This window comes from Oryx dammah, unplaced genomic scaffold (assembly GCF_014754425.2).
Source record: "Oryx dammah isolate SB20612 unplaced genomic scaffold, SCBI_Odam_1.1 HiC_scaffold_22, whole genome shotgun sequence".
NCBI lineage: Eukaryota > Metazoa > Chordata > Mammalia > Artiodactyla > Bovidae > Oryx > Oryx dammah.
Window position 1 is genome coordinate 5,148,569 of NW_024070206.1, and position 19,954 is coordinate 5,168,522.

Consider the following 19,954-nt stretch of genomic DNA (forward strand, 5'->3'; position numbering starts at 1 on the left):
CTGAGGCCCTGAATCCAACAGCCTGAGGAACTGAGTCCTCCTGACAGCGATGGGCGTGTGGGAAGAGCATCACCCAGGCGAGACTTAAGAATCTCAGACTCCGCTCACTTCGGCAGCGCGTCTCCTAAAACTGGAATCGTGGCAGAGATTAGCATGGCCCCCGTACAAAGATGGCACACAAATCTGTGAAGTGTTCTGTATTTTTGTGTTATCTCACAACAACTTTCATCACAAACTGCTAAAAAACAATCTTAAATGAGCTCCAGATGACACCTTGATGGCAGCCTTTTTAGAGACCCAGTGCCTGAGGCCCCAGCTAAGCCTTGCCCAGATTCCCGGTCCACAGGCAGTGTGAGAAAACGACTGCCGCTTGCAGTTTGGGGGTAATTTATTCTACAATATAGAATATAGGCAACCAATACAGTCTCGCTGCCTCTTTCCCTCCCTCCACTTACTTCCAGGGAAAGTCAGCTGTCCTGTCATTGAGGAGCGCACCTGATATGAAACCACAGCCACTTGCCAAGAGCCAGATCCTCACCTACCCAAGCCACCAGGTGACTGCAGCCCCTGCCCCACAGCTTGATTCAGAAGAGACCTTGGATCTGAATACCACCCACCCCCCATCCACTCCCCAATGCTTCAGCCTCAGAAGCTACCTGAGATAATACATTTACCTTTCAGCTGTAGGCAACTAATGCATGGGCAAAGCATTCAACAAAGAGGGAAAGGGGAAAGTCCATGAAACTGGGTGAAATATTCTTAAAGTCATCTGGTTTATAGTTTTGATAGACCCTGAGTCTACCTATGGATTTATTTTCATAACCAAAGTATGTTTTCCTTTGACTCAGAGACAAACTCTGGTATACCAGTAAGTTGAGAATGATGACCCTAGCCACCCTTTATTTACTACCTGTGACTGCTGGGCCCTGAACTTATTCATCCTTCACAAACAGGGAGATTGAAGTTTAGGTTAGCACATTCAGCTCTAGTCACATAGCAACAGGCAGAACCAGAATTCCAGATCTGAAGGTCCAGTTCTTCTTCATGTAGGGCAGAAACCAACACAACGTGTAAAGCAATTACCCTCCAATTTAAGATAATTAAATACATACTATAATCCAAGTGACACTGAATTACATTCCTAAATTCATTGAAGCTAGAAAGTTAAAAGGTCATGTTCAAGGTAGGCAATGAATGGGAGACAGGACTACCTCTAGCTCTGCCCCTCACCCCTATCTCCGCCCCAGCTCGCGGCTGATGACGACATGGATCGTCATTAATTTGATGACATAAATTCCACTCCAGGATCTGAGGATCTGGGATGAACCCCTGGGTCTGGTTTCCAGGAGAGCCTGACCGCGCCCACAGCAGGGGTAGGGGTGGCGGAACTAGCATACTCATCAGGGAAGTTGGGGAGATGGAGGCCGGAGGGACTGTGACTACAGAGCTGCGCGAGGTGTCTCGAGGCCAAGGAGACCCCGGGCGAGACTGGGGCCCCTCGAGTCCCCAGCGCAGCCGGAAGGGAGGGGGTAGTCTGGAGGCGGCGCCGGAACCGGAAGTTGCCGCTGCCTGAACCGAAGATGGCGGCTGCGGCGCCGCGCGCCCTAGCTCCGTAACCTCCCGTAACCAATGGAGCCGCGACGCCAGGGTGACTTACGGCGACGGCCTCTGCGCGACGTTCGATGATGCAACCTCCGAGTTGGGGAGCTGCCGGCGCACTCCGCGGGGAGACCAGGTGGCTGCGCGTTGGCGGCGATGTCCTTGGAGGTGGTCAGGGCGGCCGCAGGGATGGTGCTCGGTGAGTGAGGCCGGCGGTCCGGGGGTGTGTGAGTGGCGCCCCTGCCGCGGGCCGCCCCCGCGTTCCGGCCGAGTATAGCTCTCAGCGCCGCGCGCGCGGATGGAGGCAGGCGGGGAGGGCGGGCCGGGCCGGGCTTCTGCCGGCGCCGCAGGCTCCCCGCGCGACCCCGCTGAAGGAAAGCCTGTGATTCCGCCGAGAGAGGCCCGGCCAGACCTCAGGGCCGCCCCCGAGTGTGTGCGTCTTCCGAGTGACCCTCAGGAGACGACTCGAGAATGCCTCTCTCGCTCACCCTCGTTTATGGGGGGAGGGCCTGGGAGGCCATCTGGTGCAGTAGGCAAAGGAGAGGATGTAGGATCCGAAGTGACGTCTCTGCCCGCTCACAGTTGCGAGGCCTTTGTGCAATTCGTTTACCTGCGGAGCTTTTGGTTTCCTTTAAAGGCCAGAGGAAACTGATGTTTATTTTGATTTTCTGTGCTCTGGCACCAGGATATCCGATTTATATATTTCATCCTTAGTACTTCAAGATATGGATATCGTTTCTCTCATTTTACTGGCTCAGAAAAAAACCCAGAAAGGTTAAGTGAACTCTCCAGGGTCCCTGGCTGTTAAAGTGCAACATCCCAGTTGGACAGTCTGGCCAATTACAAAGCCCTTGCTCTGTTGTTGGGATTCAGGTAGATATTAATGGAAGCAGTATCACAAAGGAAAATGATCAAAGTTCATTTTGAAAAGCCAAATTTGACCAGTCTCTTCTTACGGAATGGATGTCTTTGGAGAAGGGAGTGGGAAAATAAACTGATACAATTTCTTTTGGACTTTGATACATTTTTTTACTTAAAGAAAATCTAAGTGTCTTTTGGCTGCGCGCATGGCCTGTGGGATCTCAGGGATCCCGGAATGGAACCCGCACCCCCTGCACTGGCAGCGTGCAGTCCTAAGCACTGGACCAGCAGGGAAGTCCCTGGAATTTGATAATTTTCAGTGATGAGATACATGTTCTGTTTACAAAGATAAAGAATGGATAAAGTAGCTGCAGTATGAGGTGACTGATAATTATTGACCAAACGAGTAACTTACTCTCTTTTTGTAAAACAGCAGAACTGTATGTCTCCGACCGAGAGGGAAATGATGCTACTGGTGATGGAACCAAGGAAAAACCCTTTAAAACAGGCCTTAAGGTAGTGCCTCTTCCTCATTAGGAAACGACTTTGTATTTATTAATGACTTCTGCCAGTTATTATTTGACTTGTCAGGAGTTTTATCTCAAGTACTAGATTTAAGAGAACTTTCCGAAAAGGGCAAGTAAGGGGTGTATATAGGTATGTAGCTTTAAGGGTATTAGATGCTGTATGCCTAAAGTTATTTGAACTTCCTTTTTCAGAGCGGTGGAGGGACATACGCCTTGAGGCTTGTGGGATCTTTAGTTCTCAGGCCCTTGGCAGTGAAAGCACCAAGTCCCTAACCACTGGATTATCAGGGAATTCCCCTTGAACATTTTTAATAGGTGTCTTCTTTTCTTCCTTACCATCAGCATTGCATCTTGGAATTTTTCTCTCCAGTGAGTCAAATGATCAGTTTTTTAATTCTTATAGAAATAAAAATTATCTTCCCATATTCATACTGACTTAATTCCAAACATTTCTTCCAAACTGACTCCTCAGAGTTCTCTTGGTGAATTTACCACTTGAATCCAGGTGTGACCTTGAACCTTGAGATTCAGAAACCTGATTTATATCAGTACTAGGAAAGGGACCCATTCCTCAGAACAGGCTCTCAGGATTTCATGACTCTGGGGCCTAAAGCCAGGATGCTAATTTAACAGTAAATTATTGTTTCTCAGCATGTTCTCTAAGCCAGCTTACATGAAAGGCCGAATACGGTGCAGATGAGTTCTTCAAGAGCTTGGACTTAGGACGTAGGTATCTGATTGTATTAGGTTACGGTGTAGGGCCAGGAAGCCATCCCTCTGGAGGTATCTGTGGCCTTGCCTGTTGACTGGAATGGCTGCAGCTGCCACAGAAGGAAGCTGGATAGTGCCCTGTCCCAGGGCTGCACCAGGGAGAGCATTGCCCTGACTCCTGTGTATCTGTGGCTGGCCAGGCCCCCTTGTTGTGAGCTGTGTTACAGTATTTGTTTAGGTCATTATCAAGTGTTGCTGTCCTAGGACCATTGGCTCCTCTTTTAGCTCATACTCTGATTATGTTCTGGTGTGTCAAACACGGATCTTTTCTTAAACCTTAGCGGAAAGGCTCTCATTTCAAATTGTTGGGGTGCTTCCCCAAAACTGACAGTAGTGTTTAGATGAATGTATGCTGTTAGCAAAAAGTGTGCCAGTCTGATTTGGAGAATTACTCTTGGGTTCTTTCAGTGTGTGATAGCAAAGAAAGAATCTGTATAGACTGTCAGGTAGTAAATCAGTCCTTAGTGATTTACAAACATCTTACAAAGTCTGATTGTTAAAAGGAAAAGCTGAACTCTGTTGGATGTTTCCAAAAGATCCAGGTTCCCTCCTCCTCGCTAGCAGTAATTGAGTTGAGACTGGTGTTCAATCAAGAAGAAAAGTATTTTTCAGGTTTGGAAACTAGATCTTTAGAAAAGGTCGGTTTTCATAAGCTTCAGATGTTACACTAGAGACAACAACTCATTACGTTTCTTGATTGATGATAATTTAGGAGCAGATTTGAAGGAATATTTGAAGCAATTAATAAAATACTTTTTTTTTACATACTTCCAACCATCAATTTTTTAAGAAAAGAATATAAACTATAAGATATCAAATGATACAGTGATATCAGATATGTTCCAGTATATCTGGAAAGGTTGAAAAGGGGTATGTATGTATTCTACACATAGGGATTTTTCCAGTTAAATAAAACCTAGCCTTCTGCGTCCCTGACCATCGTGTTGAGAGTTTCTGAAATGACTCGCCTGGATCCTTCGTGAGGATTAACCATCTGGAGCTGCTCTGCAGCTGGCCTCTGCTGTCAGCTGTCACTTCAGTTGTCAGCATACTTCCTGCTGGTCCCTGTGGCCTCTTAAAATCTGTTGCTTCTTGTTCACTAGTATGGGGAGCTATATACTGTGTAAAATAACATTGCTAGAATCGTTCAGGAAAGGATGTCTACTTTAAGCACAGTCTTAGTACGTTCAGCTGTGCCTTCTATCAGCATTAACCTTTGGCTGGTGGGGTCTTCATGTTTTCTTCTGGGTTCTTGATAATGTTCTAGGTGATGGAAGTTACCTCGTGAGTCAGGTGTTATCTTAATTTTAAACACTGCATGATGTTAAAGGAATGTCCTTTTTCTCTCTTCCCCAAGGCTTTGATGACAGTTGGAAAAGAACCCTTTCCTACCATTTATGTAGATTCACAAAAAGAAAATGAGGTAAGGTAAACCGAAAACTTTATAGAATTTGATTTTGTGAAGAAATTTTCATTAGAATACAGAGGTCTGGAGAACACTAAGTGTCTATTTACCTCTCCAGAGGTGGGATGTTATTTCTAAGTCCCAGATGAAGAACATTCGGAAGCTGTGGCACAGGGAGCAGATGAAGAGCGAGTCCCGGGAGAAGAAAGAGGTGAGCAGTGAGTGCTCTGTGGACGTTTTCCAGTTTAGGACACCAGATGCCATGTTAACAGATTGCCCATTTACTAAAACTAGGCAGAAGACAATTTGCGAAGAGAGAAGAACCTGGAAGAAGCAAAGAAGATTACCATTAAAAATGACCCAAGTCTTCCAGAGCCGAAATGTGTGAGTGTGATGCAGGTTGTTTCACGTATGGTGGGCCCACGGGTCACGCTGTCACTTTCTGTGTCTGAGGAGCGTGCTGCCTGCTCTGGTCTTTGCACTGCTGTCTTTTCTTTCAGGAGGGAGAGAGAGCGGTAGCGCTGGAGAGTTGTGAGTCTGGTCCTTGTGGGGCTCACTTTTTTGAGTAATTGCCGTGTTGAACACATTCTGTCCCCACTGAAAGCTGGCAGCCCTGGCATCTGGGCCTGGTGGGCTGTGGGTCTCAGTCACGTGATTTTACCCTCCCTGGGGGCAGTTCCCTCACCGTAAAAGGAAGAGGTTGAAATCCATGATTCTCATGACTTCTTAAGAGGAAAAGGTTTTTGTGATTTTTTAAAAAATTGGATTATATCTATGTTCTTTCTAGAAGAGAATAGTTATTACTGCTGCTGAATTGTCATGTTTTTCTTGCCTCCTTAGTGAGGGAGCTGTGTGCTTGGCCACACCCACCAGACCGTTCCTCCCCGCCCCTCTCTCCTCTGTCCCTGGATGAAAAGCCAGCCTTGGTAGCATCCACCTCCCAGGGTGGCAGGAGGGTCCGGGAGGTCAGGGGAGGGGCTCTGCATGGACTAGGGTTGTTGCTGCCATGAATTCTGTTGACCCGTTGACTTTATATAGCAATACCTGAGCTTCTGGGTGTTTGGCACAGCCAGTTTTGCACTAAGAGAAAGAAGACTTGGATTTTTGTTTTTAACCCTCTGGTATGGTGAGATTTTCTGGCTCTGACCTGCGGTAGAGTGGTTATCTGCAGTTTTACTTCAGTTGTGGTTTTTTAACACCTTACTGCCATCCATCCGATATTCGTGACAAAGTTGGTATGTGATGAATGACATGCTGGGTCAAACGTTATTTACTTTAACTTGACAGGTGAAGATTCGGGAACTAGAAGGATATAGAGGCCAAAGGGTAAAGGTGTTTGGCTGGGTCCACAGGCTGCGTAGGCAAGGTAACTGGCAGAGTTGTACTTTTCCTCTCTCTCTTTAATTTTCAATATCCCTAGTGCAATATTGTCAAGTAATTAGCTTCCAATTAAAATAAATCAATTTATATTTTTTAAAAAGGCACAAAAATAGTTTAAGAAAAGATTCATTCTTTTCAATATAAATATTTAGACAAATCAAGAAATAAAATGGCATGTACTATAAAAAATTTTTTTTTCAATATCCCTAGTCTTAAATGAAGAACATAAGAAAAAGCATTTACTTAGCTTTTAAAAGGAAACAACGATTTATATCCTAAGGACATTCTTTTAGTACAACTATTGAAATGTTGCTTAACTGTATTGGATACAATCAGTTGTATCCTTTCATCCTGGATACAGTGATCAGGAGGTATCCAGGAAATGTTTGCTGAACTGCACTGAATTATGTAATGGAAAGCAGGGGGTGCGCTCCCGAAAGTGCAGAGCCAAACTTCACTGGTGTCTGCTGCTGAGCTTAGGATTAGCATATTTGTACTTGGTCCTGATGTTTCGCTTTCTCTTTTTATTATTATTATTTTGTTTTTGCATGTCGTTTACTGTAAGTGGTTATCAAGTCCTTCATAAAAGAAGAAACGGGGCATAAAAAGCCACGAGCGAGTCTGTGTGGCAGTGTGTATCACCCTCCAGGAACACACTGTGCCAGGCACTGCAGGGGACTCGGGGGTGAAGGAGACGCAGTCCCTCGACTCACAAGTTTACGGCCTTGCTTTCCCGTGATGCTGTGGGTCAGGAGGCTCGCGTAGGGTTTGAAAATACAGAAAAGAATGTGAAATACTTTCCAGATTCTGAGTAATGACACTACTTCAAAGGAACAGGGCCCCATAGGAGGTTTGAATTTTCCACATTTAAACTTGGCAGTTCCTTCATATATGATTAAATTATGAGAAAGTGCTTTCAGGTGCCTCAAGAACAATCCGGCTAAACGTCCTCTTTCTCATTTTTAGGAAAGAATTTAATGTTTCTGGTGTTGCGAGACGGTACGGGTTTTCTCCAGTGTGTCTTGTCAGATGATTTGGTAAACATTTTCTCATATTTACAATGGCTGAACATTTGATTTTTTTCAATAGGTTCCTTTATTGTTAGTTTAGGGAATTTGGGCATCTGGAACTGTTATTGTGGGGAATTTCAAACATCTCAAAAATGGAATAGCGGGAGGAAACCTCCCAGGCTTCTCTCTCAGCCCAGTAATGTCTCAGTTGGGCTGCTGTGACTGAGTGCCGTAAACTGGGGGGCGTGGTGACAACAGAAGATTATTTCTCACGGTTCTCGAGGTTGGAAGTCCAGATCAAGGTGCTGGCATGGTCAGGTTCTGGTGAGGGCCCTCTTCCGGGTTGCAGACTGCCCACTTCCTGTTTTATCTACATCCTCAACTTGCAGAGAAGGGAAAGCATTAATCCCACTCATGAGGGCCCCACCCTCATGCCCTGATGTAATCCTAACTACCTCTCAAAGGCCCCACTTCCTAACAGCATCACCTGGCAGGAAAGGGTTTCAACATAGGGATTTGGGAGGGATACACATTAAATCTTTAATTTAAATCTTTTCACTAATATATTACCAATTCTGGTGTACTCTTCCCCCCCACCCTTTTATCTCCCAGACATCATATTTCATGTAAACATACTTGCATATGCTTCCCCAGGAAGAAATATTTTTAATATAATCACACTACCATTATCACACCCCGTCCCCCCCAAAAATACCCAGTTAGATTCATAATGTCTTTTTACAGTTGGTTACTTTGAATGAGGATCAGAAGAAGAGCTACATGTTGCCTTTAGTTGATAATGTCTCTGAAATCTCTCTCAATCTGTAGCCGTTCTCCTTTCATTCTCTTCTCTCCACTGCATTCCCCCATCCAGTTACTGGAAAAAATTGGGTCATTTGTCCTGTAGGACTTGTCACATTCTGGATTTGGTCGATTGCATCATAAGGTGTAAATGTTCCTCTGTCCTTTGTGTTTCTTACGAGCTGGAGGTTAGGTCTGATCATATTCAGGTCTTCTTGATATAACTACTTCACGGACATAGCTGTCTTCTTTCAATTATATCACATCACGAATCTAGTCGTCCTTAAGATTAGTGGATTCAGGTGCTGATGGCCTGATCCCTCCCTTATAAAGTTCTTCACTTTTTTAAAGAGATGTGGCCTAGTGTATGTGTGCACACACATGTATACACATACACGTAGGATGTGTGCACGTGTATGTGTGTGTCTGTATATAGATAAACGTTTGGTTGAATGGCCGTCTTTTATTTTACTAGTTTTGGGCTAGATAACCTGTTTATAAATAACCCCTTTGCTTTCTGTATGCAGAATATTTTACTGTGAATGTGAGCAGCTAAATTGGAACTTGATCTTTTCGTAGTGTCAATGTTACAATGGCGTTGTCTTGTCCACTGAGAGCAGTGTTGCAGCGTATGGAATGCTGAATCTCACCCCGAAGGGCAAGCAGGTGAGTGTGTGGAGTTTCTGAGAGAAGAGTGGTCATCTTGTTGCTTTCCAGTGTCTTTTTTTTTTTTGGAATTTAGCATTATAAATATACAGATGTGATGCACTTGCTAACTTTGGAGTGCCTTTTCCTTCTCCAGTGAAATATGTGTGCTATACAGCTTGTGTGATGTCACAATCCCAGCCTAAAGAATTACTGAATAATCTTGAAGGGCGAGAATAACTTGCTGTTTATATGTGAATAATTTTTCAGCTAGGTGAAAGTAAAAATTTCATCTACGGGAAGTGTTTCAGGAAAGAACAGTAATCTAAGTTTGAAACTTTTAAAATAGAATTTGAAAGACTCTTAAAAAAAAAAAAAACGAATATAACTGACAGTCAGAGAGTTGTTTGTTCCCCAGCCAACACACATGTCACCTAGTACCAGTTAAGAGCTGCTGCTGCTGCTAAGTCGCTTCAGTCGTGTCCGACTCTGTGTGACCCCATAGACGGTAGCCCACCAGGCTCCCCTGTCCCTGGGATTCACTAGGCAAGAACACTAGAGTGGGTTGCCATTTCCTTCTCCAATGCATGAAAGGGAGAAGTGAAAGTGAAGTCGCTCAGTCGTGTCTGACTCTTAGCAACCCCATGGACTGCAGCCCACGAGGTTCCTCTGTCCATGGGATTTTCCAGGCAAGAGTACTGGAGTGGGGTGCCATTGCCTTCTCCGAGTTAAGAGCTACTTGTTGGTAATTATTGTTCATGTAACAACTGTGGTTGGATTTGTCCTTGGGAAAGAAAACAAAGATGACGTATTAAGCAGCAGAGGGAGCCCATGGGGTCCTCCCGCGAGACTAGAAACACTGATGAGAGAGACTCCCAGAGTCCATGCAGAGAGCCTGTGTTAGGAGTGAGTGTCTGGCTCAGGTTCACTGGATTTTCCTTGTAAGTAGCGTGATTGCACAGTGGAGTGGCTGTCTTGGTGTTTCTTGCTGCCAGTGTTGGGCACCAAGATGGTTGTATATTTCACACTGTGTGGCTTCTACATACAAAGCTTTCGATGGGATTATTAGGGAGGATTGGAATTTTTACTATCTGTATGTTCCAGAGAGAAACATCTCTTAGTAAAACCTTGGTATTTAAGGAATTTTTCAATGTGGGTGTTATGTTACTTTTGAATTATTGGGCAAAGGCTGGAAAGATATACTAAAATGTTGACAGTAGTTAGTGGTTACTCCAGGTCATGGGATTATAGTTTATTTTCTAGTTTGTGCTTTTCTGTTTTGTAAAAAAAAGTGTGTGTGTGTAAGTGATTTATTCTGAAAAAATATTAAATCTGTCAATATGAAATTTAATTATTGGGTCTTCGGGTTTAGAAGGGTAGGCTGGTAAAGATAGGTTCTTAGAAATACGAGCTTACTGAAGATGTTGCCACGAGTGAGACTCCCTCGCCCTGTACACTTTCTGTCTCCTTCTCCCTCCCGCTCTTCCTCCCCGCCCCGTTTAAAACTGTAGGCTCCGGGGGGCCACGAGCTGAGCTGCGACTTCTGGGAGCTGATCGGGCTGGCCCCTGCGGGAGGCGCTGACAACTTGATCAACGAGGAGTCCGACGTGGACGTCCAGCTCAACAACAGGCACATGATGATCCGGGGCGAGAACATGTCCAAAATCCTGAAGGCGCGCTGCGTGGTCACCAGGTGCTTCAGAGACCACTTCTTCGACAGGGGGTACCACGAAGTAAGTGCGCGCGGGTCGTGCCCTGCAGACAACGCCCTTTCGCGTGTTTGACCTTGAGCCCCGGAGCTCACAAAAGGCCTCTGTTTACCCCTTTCCTGTTGGCACAGATCACTCCTCCAACATTAGTGCAGACACAGGTGGAAGGCGGTGCTACGCTCTTCAAGCTTGACTATTTTGGGGAAGAGGCGTATCTGACGCAGTCCTCTCAGCTCTACCTGGAGACCTGCATCCCAGCTCTGGGGGATGTCTTCTGCATCGCACAGTCATACAGAGCAGAACAGTCCAGAACACGAAGGCACCTGGCTGAGTATGTGGTTGTCTTTTTGCTTTTGTTTAAAATTTTGTTTTCTGAGAAAACCTGTTCAGAGAAGCAGTCTTCGTGGAGGTAAATGACAGTCTGTGTAAAAACCTCTGAAGTATTAGGAGATTTTATAAAGGGTACTTGAAGGGAAAGGGCGTGATGATTTGGGAGAATGGCATTGAAACATGTATAGTATCATATATGAAACAAATCGCCAGTCCAGGTTTGATGCATGATACTGGATGCTTGGGCCTGGTGCACTGGGACAACCCAGAGGGATGGTATGGGGAGGGAGGGGTGTTCGGGATGGGGAACACATGTATACCTGTGGTGGATTCATGTTGATGTATGGCAAAAACAATACAATATTGTAAAGTAATTAACCTCCAAAAAAAGAAGAAAGGGTACTTGAATGAGTTAATGGAAACTGTCCAAGAAGTTCTACCTCTTAGCTCACAAAGGTCTGTAGATTTGCTCTCTCTTGATCCTTTGTTTGTTGGGGAATAAATAAGAAATCACTAAGAAGGAGGAAAGGAAGTTGGGTGGGCTAAAACTAGTTTGCAGAGTTGGGAGTTGATTAGCAAGGTGGGAGTTTTACTTTTCTGGACAGTTTCCCAGCGTTAAGATCCTTGCTTGAAAGAAACTTAGTGGAAAGAAGGAGCGGCTCTGAGCTAGTGTTGTGTTCCTCAGATACACTCACGTGGAAGCCGAGTGTCCTTTCCTGACCTTCGAGGAACTCCTGAACCGCCTGGAGGACTTGGTGTGTGACGTGGTCGATAGAGTCCTGAAATCACCCGCAGGAAGCATAGTGCTCGACCTCAACCCGGTAGGTCTGCTGTTTGGAGACATGAAATGAGGGCTCTGCTTCAGCACGGTCCACATTCTCGGTTTGTTTAGATTTATAGCTAGGTGAGCTTTGAAATAAATGACTGGTTTTTGAATTATAATTGATATATCACATTACTTTTAGGTGACACCGTAATGCCTTGATATATATATACATATATATGTATTACTTTTAGGTCACACCACAATGCCATGATATTTATATGTATATATTAGAAAATGGGGTTTCCCTGGAGGTGCAGTGGTTGAGGGCCCACCTGCCAGTGCCAGGGACACGGATTCGGTCCCCGGCCTGGGAGGGCTCCATACACCTCGGGGCTACTGGGCCTGCGCAGCACAACTGCTGAAGCCCACGCGCGCTAGGCCTGTGCCCCCCAACGAGAGAGGCCACCACGGTGAGAGGCCTGCACACCGCAGCGCAGACCCAGCGCAGCCACAGATGAACAAGGTTTTAAAAAATAGAAGATGACCCGCATGCCACACCTAGTTACAGCTTTTTTCTTGTGATGCAGCCTTTTAAGAGCCTTTCCTGTCAACTTCCGAATTTATAATACAGTGTTATTGATTATAGTCACCATGTCATACATTACATCCTATTGGGACTTAACTTCTTTTATACCTGGAAGTTTGTACTTTTTGATTCTCTTCACCCATTTCAAGACTGATATTTTGAAGACTAAAATTGGATACTAGTCATCGCCAATAATTTCATAGTATTTTAACTTACATAGAAAGTTAGTATGTGTTTTCCATTTTTAGGGATGTCCAGTTTTTGGAGGGGTGGTTGACTGCACTGCATGGCTTGTGGGATCTTGGCAGTGGAAATGCAGAGTCCTAACCACTGTATTGCCAGAGAATTCCCTGAGTTGCTTTTAAGTCTGAAAGAATTTTTTTTAATGTTTAAAAATAGCTTTTATTAAAAGTTAACATGGCATAATAGGAAACCAAAAAAACTCAGGATGCAGAAAACAAAGTCATTCACCATCACAAGCAGTTTATGTTTGACAAGCCCTTCTAGCTCTTACGTGTGCGTCTTCACAACTAAGCATCCATTTTTGTATAATTAAGATCATACTGTTCGTGTCATACTGTTTCACACATCACGAATACACCATTTCAAAGTCCCAGAGCAATGAGTATTTCGATAAACAAGAATGCGCTACACCAGCTCGATCTGGAAGGAAAAAGAATGGAACCCAGCCTTTCTTGGCGACGAGAATTTCAGAAAAGACAAAAATGGCAATCAGTTCAGTCGCTCAGTCGTGTCCAACTCTTTGCGACCCCATGAATCGCAGCACGCCAGGCCTCCCTGTCCATCACCAACTCCCGGAGTTCACTCAGACTCACATCCATCGAGTCCGTGATGCCATCCAGCCATCTCATCCTCTGTCATCCCCTTCTCCTCCTGCCCCCAATCCCTCCCAGCATCAGAGTCTTTTCCAATGAGTCAACTCTTCGCGTGAGGTGGCCAAAGCACTGGAGTTTCAGCTTTAGCATCATTCCTTCCAAAGAAATCCCAGGGTTGATCTTCAGAATGGACTGGTTGGATCTCCTTGCAGTCCAAGGGACTCTCAAGAGTCTTTTCCAACGCCACAGTTCAAACGCATCAATTCTTTGGCGCTCAGCCTTCTTCACAGTCCAACTCTCACATCCATACATGACCACAGGAAAAACCATAGCCTTGACTAGACGGACCTTAGTCGGCAAAGTAATGTCTCTGCTTTTGAATATACTATCTAGGTTGGTCATAACTTTTCTTCCAAGGAGTAAACGTCTTTTAATTTCATGGTTGCAGTCACCATCTGCAGTGATTTTGGAGCCCCCCAAAAAATAGGCCTCTAGATAAAGATATCAGCAGAGTTAGGATTAAAATTCCCTTAATTTTCAATTAAAAATGAGACCTAAATCAACAGAGTACACAAAGTATAACGCTTCTAAGAGGATTCATTATCTGATCTAAACTATTAAAAGTATTAGCAAGGAGGTATGTTTCCATTGAATTAATGACTAAATTAATGGTTTCTTGATTCCTGTAGTACCAAGAAATACACACACATCAGTGGTTATCCTCAAAATATAAACATGAACACATCCACATACACCCCTCCCTTTATGCTTCTGCTCCTCTGCTGCCAGCATCAGTGAACAAGTCCTGATGTTCATGAAGTAATATGTTAGTAACAGTAAATAGCATCTCTTGAAATGGGCGTGTGAATGGTTTCTTTATATACACCATGTTTTTCCTTTCTATTGTAGAATTTTAAGCCCCCTAAGCGGCCTTTCAAACGGATGAACTATTCAGATGCTATTGTGTGGCTGAAAGAACACGACGTAAAGAAAGAAGACGGAACATTCTATGAATTTGGAGAGGTATGGATTCCTCTGTAGTCACTGTGTCAAAGGGAGCTTTATACTTAAGTAGATTGCTATTCTGGTCACCAGCAGTGTCGGAGGCATCTGCTTGTTGTTAAATACGTGACAACCGCAGACCCTCCTGGGGCTTGTCTGAGGACCCACGGCTCAGTGGGCATAGAGTGGTCCTTGGGGCAGTGCCTTTTCTGTGGTCGTCAGTGCATATTAGCCAGTTTGTAGCCTTCACAGCCCATCCTTTGTCTCATTCCTATTCCGCAAGTCCTTGTTCTTACTAGCTCTAGCTGTGATTCTCTCGTCTGGCAGGACACTTCAGAGCGTTGTGAACTTTGAAGTCACATGCAGAGTGGTGGCATGTGTGTATGCTCATTTGGGTTTTCTGGAGAAAGTAACTGACTGTTTCAAAAAGGATAAAAAGTGAAAGAGTTAGTCAGTCAGTCATGTCTGACTCTGTGTTTCCCCATGGACTGTAGCCCGCCAGGCTCCTCTGTCCATGGGATCGCCCAGGCAAGAATAATACTTCCTTCCTCCAAAACAGTGAGTTAAAACTCCTTCTTATGGAGGAGGTCCAAAGAAGAAAATAGCCACTGGTTAAAGTGTAAAACCAGGAGAGAAGGCTTTGATGGGGAAGGTGGCCCAGCGCCCCAGATACAGTGAGCGTGTCTGTCTTGCCCGGGAGCACCCTCCCAGCGCTGTTCATGGGAATAGGTTATTAACACTATTTCAAACCCGCTTCCTTGCATTTAACCACTCCTTACATAGTATTTGCAAATCTGTTTTACAAATGAAACGTGTGATTTTTGTTTCATTTTTGGAAAGAAGTTAGGACAATGTACTAGGCTTATATAAATTACTGTAATTGTTTCATGGATTCGGTTGACCTTGTGTAAAACCAGATTCTGTGCTGAAAACCCGAGCGCTGTCACCACCTAGTACAGGAAGCTGGTGGGATTGAGTGGAAAGAACACGAGCCCCCCCAGGTGGACTTCAGTCCCACCTTTGTCCTCGCTGCTGAGTAACGGAGGCCAGCGACCCCGCTGTCTGATTCCCCGTCTCTGCCTTAGAGGCAGCGTCCGCTTGTATAGTCAGGACTTACTGAGCTCAGTGCCCGGCAGGCAGTCCTCCGAGCCTGTCAGCATTTCCTCTCCCTGTCAGCGTCATCTCACACACAGGAAGGGGCTAGGATAGAGCAGAGGTCTCCAGATCCTGGGACAAGCAGTGAGACCCTTTTCCTGCAGTTAGGCACTCACGACTCTAGTGTGTGAAGAGCTCTCCCACCTACCTCTCGTTTCCTCTCTGGACTGTAGAGGGCGCAGGGCTCCAGGACGAGAGCTTGCAAACCACTGTGCCCGGCGAGGGGGAGCTGCCTCAGTTCTTAACCTTAAATCAGTCAGTCTTGCCCCATTCTTTCCAATCAGTTTTTACCAGGATGAGTTTTTTCAGTTTGAACCTGAATTTATGTGTGGTCTACTGAGGGATGTGTGAGCGGAAAGCAGATTAACGTGATTCGTCACCATCTAACCTCTCTTGCTAACTGCTGCAGGTGTGGTTACACTTATAAATTCACACTGGTTATTTGTCTTACAGTCGTGTCTTAGGACTGTTGGAGACATGCAGATTGATTGTAACAGGAAAGGAGTGGAGATAACAGGGGAGTTTAAAGATTGGTGTTGTTAATAACTTTGTGTGTGTGTAGATCAGTGACGTTGTGAAGTATTTGCTGATTATCTTACACCTTATGGAACTGGGTGGACTGCGTTTGCTTCAGACCCAGATAAAACTGGCCACTGGAAAGGGGTAATGGAGCAGTATATCACCCCTGTGTGTGTGTGTGTGTGTTTTTGTTCCTCGTGTGATGTGGTGCAGATGTAACGTAGGAAGAGGCAGCTCTGCTTCCAGAGATGGTCCCGTACACCGGCGTGGTCATGGGTTATGGGTGTGTGTGTGTTCTGGGCTCTGTTGGGTGAGTGAGATGATGGACTGCCGCTGGATCAGAGAGCTGCTTCTGCCAGGGCGCCTTTCGAGGTCTAGGTGTTCATGAAGCCCCTGTCTAACCTCAGGACATCCCGGAAGCTCCAGAGAGACTGATGACGGACACCATCAACGAGCCCATCTTGCTGTGTCGCTTTCCTGTGGAGATCAAGTCTTTCTACATGCAGCGCTGTCCCGAGGACCCCCGCCTCACCGAATCTGTCAGTCTAGGATTCAGATAGTGATTTTGCTTTTGAAGGGTTGGGGGGTGGGGGCTTTGGAATAAGACACAGCTCATAGCAAATATTTTATTATAAATCTTCAGCGTTTCAAGAAGTGTTTTCTGCCCTCTGATGGTGTTTAACCTGCCTTGTTGAATTATGGCATTTGAGTCATATTTGCATTTGGCACGATCATCAGACACTTTTAGTGATTTCCATTTAAACTCTAGAGCAGTGCCGTGACTGAAAGCCTGGTCGTAACTGTGTTTTATTTACTCATTCTGAAAGGTCGATGTGTTGATGCCCAATGTTGGTGAGATCGTGGGTGGCTCCATGCGTATCTGGGATAATGAAGAGATCCTGGCAGGTTACAAAAGAGAAGGGATTGACCCCACTCCCTATTACTGGTACACGGATCAGGTAAAAAATCTACTAAGTAAACCCTTTAACGTTTTTTCAATATAATAGTTCTGTTTAAATTGAAATCGTCAAAAGGGAAGACTTCAGGGTGGAACCTTAGCATGGGAAGGAGCTGTGTTCGGTCTTGTGGTTCTAATAATGTGGCATGTGAGTATTACGGGTTTTGTCTTTGGCCACTAATATGTTAACTTAATTTGAAAACCTGTTAACTGCTGGCCTCGCTCATTGCTACTGAGGTTTTAAAAATGTGTCATCAGATCTTACTAATATCTAGTTGTTCCTTTTTTTCTGATAAACAGACATTAGCTTAATTTGAAGTGTGAAATCTTTTCTTTCTAGGGTGTTAATGCCTGGTTTATTTTTCATATCCAAGTATTTTTTCCCATGTGGTCCATGAAGGAGTGTGGCTTAAGGGTTGAATTCCTTGTTTATTTTGGCTGCGCTGGCCATTGTTGCGGGCCACAGGCTTCTTACTACAGGGAGCACGGGCTCTAGGGTGTGCGTGCCTCAGTAGCTGCAGTGCCCGGGCTTAGCTGCTTCTGAGCACGTGGGAATCTTACCAGACCAGGGATCGAACCCGTGTCCCCAGCATTGGCAGGCAGATTCTCAACCACTGGATCCCCAGGGAAGTCCAAGGGTTGATCCCTTAACCACAATAAACGGACTCATTTTATAGCAGAAAACTTTCAGTATTTTAGACAAAATTGTAAACTAAGCCTTTATTCCTCTGTCTCTCTCTCTAACAGAGAAAATATGGCACGTGTCCACATGGCGGCTATGGCCTGGGCTTAGAACGATTCTTAACCTGGATTCTGGACAGATACCACATCCGAGACGTGTGCTTGTACCCTCGGTTTGTGCAGCGCTGCAAGCCATGACCGGTCCCCCCAATCCCCAGAGCTTCAAGGAAAGAACACGGTTCATGGAAGGAACAGACTGCCTCTTAAAAAAGGAGCCAAAATCTTCCCCCCGCTTTTTTTTTTTAATTCTACTGGAGAATGTCCATTTCTGTTTTCTCTTTTTTATTCCTGCTACCACAGAAAGCAGTTCAAAACATTTTTAATATCAAGTAACATTGATGTTTTCATTTTAAGGAAAAAATACCCATTGAAAAGTTTGGGAGAAACTGTGGCATGTAGCTCTGCAGTTAGGAGTATGTCTCAGCGCTTTATCCACCTTTAGGTTACAATCTTTATGTTGCATATACCACATATATCATTAAATAATTTTAAATTATGATCTGAGACATTCCAGTGATTTAATCTGTCTGTCCTTTTAAGTGTAACTGGAATTATTTTAATTTATATCACTTTATCATATTAATGAGTTCAATACCTTGGGGAAAAATTGACAATATGCTGTAAAACTCTGCTAGTATTAGAGCATAAATCAGCAGATAAAGGAATGATATGACTAGTCTTTTGCATCTGTTGTGAATCTTTCCTAAATCTCATAGCTGCTTATAACTCTAAAGCATACAAATTGGTGTGGAGGAATTTGTAAAAATGGAATTGCCTTAAACAGTTCGAAGTGACAGCAAGTTTTTTGGCACATCAGTGAACAGCTTGCTTTCTCGGATTAGTTTAAACTAAAGAGGCAGGGTGATCTCTCTCTCCTGGTAGTTCCACAGTAATTCAGAACAGAGAAGTTCCCAAAGCGTTTGCAGCTGGCATCTTAAGGACAGCCCTCCGTGGTTGTTGGCATCACCTCACATACTGTGTCTTTAGATCTAATCTCTCCTACCTTATTAACTCTCAGGCTTACTGAATGGCTTCCTTTCAGGTTTGGTTAATTTCTCCCCTCAAATGCATGTCAGTGTATTCTCAATAAGCTCTATTCCCAGCAATCAATAAATGGACACACGTAAAAACTCTTCGCCGACTTAATTCTTTAAAGCTGAATGTCTCTGTTTCACATTAATTCGTGCCTTTTGTATTTTTAAAATACTTTCTATGATTTGTATATGTGAAATTAGATATTACTGAATTTAGTAGGTATTACTAAATACATGGTAAGGAAAAGGAAGGTGTTTTTAAAATTAGATGTGGGTGCTAGTTACCTCACTTTTATAATCTTTTTTTGTTTTTCTGGACACATTAAAGTGTATCTTATTTTGCAGTTAAGTGAAATGACAGATGTAAATGGGGGCATTTGTAGTATATTTGGCCTCTATCTTTAAATAAGAAATACTGGTTAGAATGTGAATGAGCTTTAATTGGATTCAACTAGGCAATTCACTTGATCAGAATTTAGGTGAGGAGATTAGACTCATACATTTTAATTGTATAAATTGGTCAAGCATCTTCAATACTGACAGAAAACAATGGGACTAGGTGGGGATTAGGGAGTCAAGGTAACATCAAACCAGGAATCCAAGCAGCAAGCCTCAGGCACCTGGGCTTGCGTCCCCTTCGTTCTGCTTGTCACTGAGGCCCGAGCATCTACCCCCAGCACGTCCCCGCCAAGCGTCCACCTCTCAGACCCCTGGGCTCTGAGTTCTGCTCCAGCAGGACTCGTCTCGTGGCTGTTTCCTGCCCATAACCTCTTCCTGTTGTGTGATTCTCACACCAGCAACCCCTGCACCATGGGTACTTGTGTAGCTGACCTGTTGAAAGTTTTGGAGACGGGTGGGAGGTTAATCTTAACAGCAATTCAAATGACTTCAGTATTGGGTTGGCCAGAAAGTTTGTTCAGGTTTTTCTGCACCATCTCGTGGAAAAACCTGAACAAACTTTTCGGCCAACCCCGTACTCACAGCTCTCCATTTTGGTCAATGTCCTGCAGCCGTTTCTGGCCACCTGACTCCTCCCATCCGGCTGCCTCTAGCATTTTCTAAAAGTTTCCTATTTTATTTACGTGGCTGTGGCAGGTGTTAGTGGCATGTGGAATCGTCGACCTTTGTTGTGGCACGCGAACTCTCCGTTGTGGCATGTGGGATCTGGTTCCCTGACCAGGGGTCAGGCCTGGGCCCCCTACATTGGGAGCAGGGAGTCAGCCACTGGACCACCAGGGAAGTCCCCAACATTTCTCGTTTAGTGTAGGGTAACATGACTGTCAGAAGCAACCTTCCTACACATGGAGGTCACTTGGGAC

General features: G+C 44.7%; 1 protein-coding gene and 1 non-coding gene across 3 annotated transcripts; both read left to right on the forward strand.

Moving 5' to 3' along the window:
- The first annotated feature begins 102 nt into the window (after positions 1-102).
- Positions 103-205, forward strand: LOC120881241. The gene has a single exon (XR_005725269.1). It is a non-coding gene; the product is annotated as a U6 spliceosomal RNA (small nuclear RNA).
- A 1,354-nt stretch (positions 206-1,559) lies between these two features.
- Positions 1,560-18,107, forward strand: NARS1 (asparaginyl-tRNA synthetase 1). 2 transcript variants are annotated; one of them, XM_040264314.1, is made up of 15 exons: positions 1,560-1,798; positions 2,894-2,976; positions 5,116-5,181; positions 5,282-5,374; positions 5,458-5,547; positions 6,451-6,529; positions 7,510-7,580; positions 8,934-9,020; positions 10,511-10,732; positions 10,840-11,039; positions 11,724-11,859; positions 14,136-14,249; positions 16,310-16,441; positions 16,730-16,861; positions 17,608-18,107. In XM_040264314.1, the coding sequence occupies exons 1-15, from the start codon at positions 1,756-1,758 to the stop codon at positions 17,737-17,739; spliced, it is 1,680 nt and encodes a 559-aa protein (XP_040120248.1). In that variant the 5' UTR covers positions 1,560-1,755; the 3' UTR covers positions 17,740-18,107. The 2 variants fall into 2 exon arrangements, with proteins under 2 accessions (XP_040120248.1, XP_040120249.1); XM_040264315.1 differs by having other exon boundaries at positions 1,567-1,798; positions 2,897-2,976.
- Positions 18,108-19,954: the final 1,847 nt, after the last annotated feature.

Bases quoted from the DNA above. Each gene is read 5' to 3' on its own strand.
- NARS1 (XM_040264314.1), top strand. From the start codon at position 1,756: ATGTCCTTGGAGGTGGTCAGGGCGGCCGCAGGGATGGTGCTCG. The intron at 11,040-11,723 runs GTATGTGGTTGT...TGTGTTCCTCAG, and splicing joins ACACGAAGGCACCTGGCTGA to ATACACTCACGTGGAAGCCG. The intron at 16,862-17,607 runs GTAAAAAATCTA...TCTCTCTAACAG, and splicing joins ATTACTGGTACACGGATCAG to AGAAAATATGGCACGTGTCC.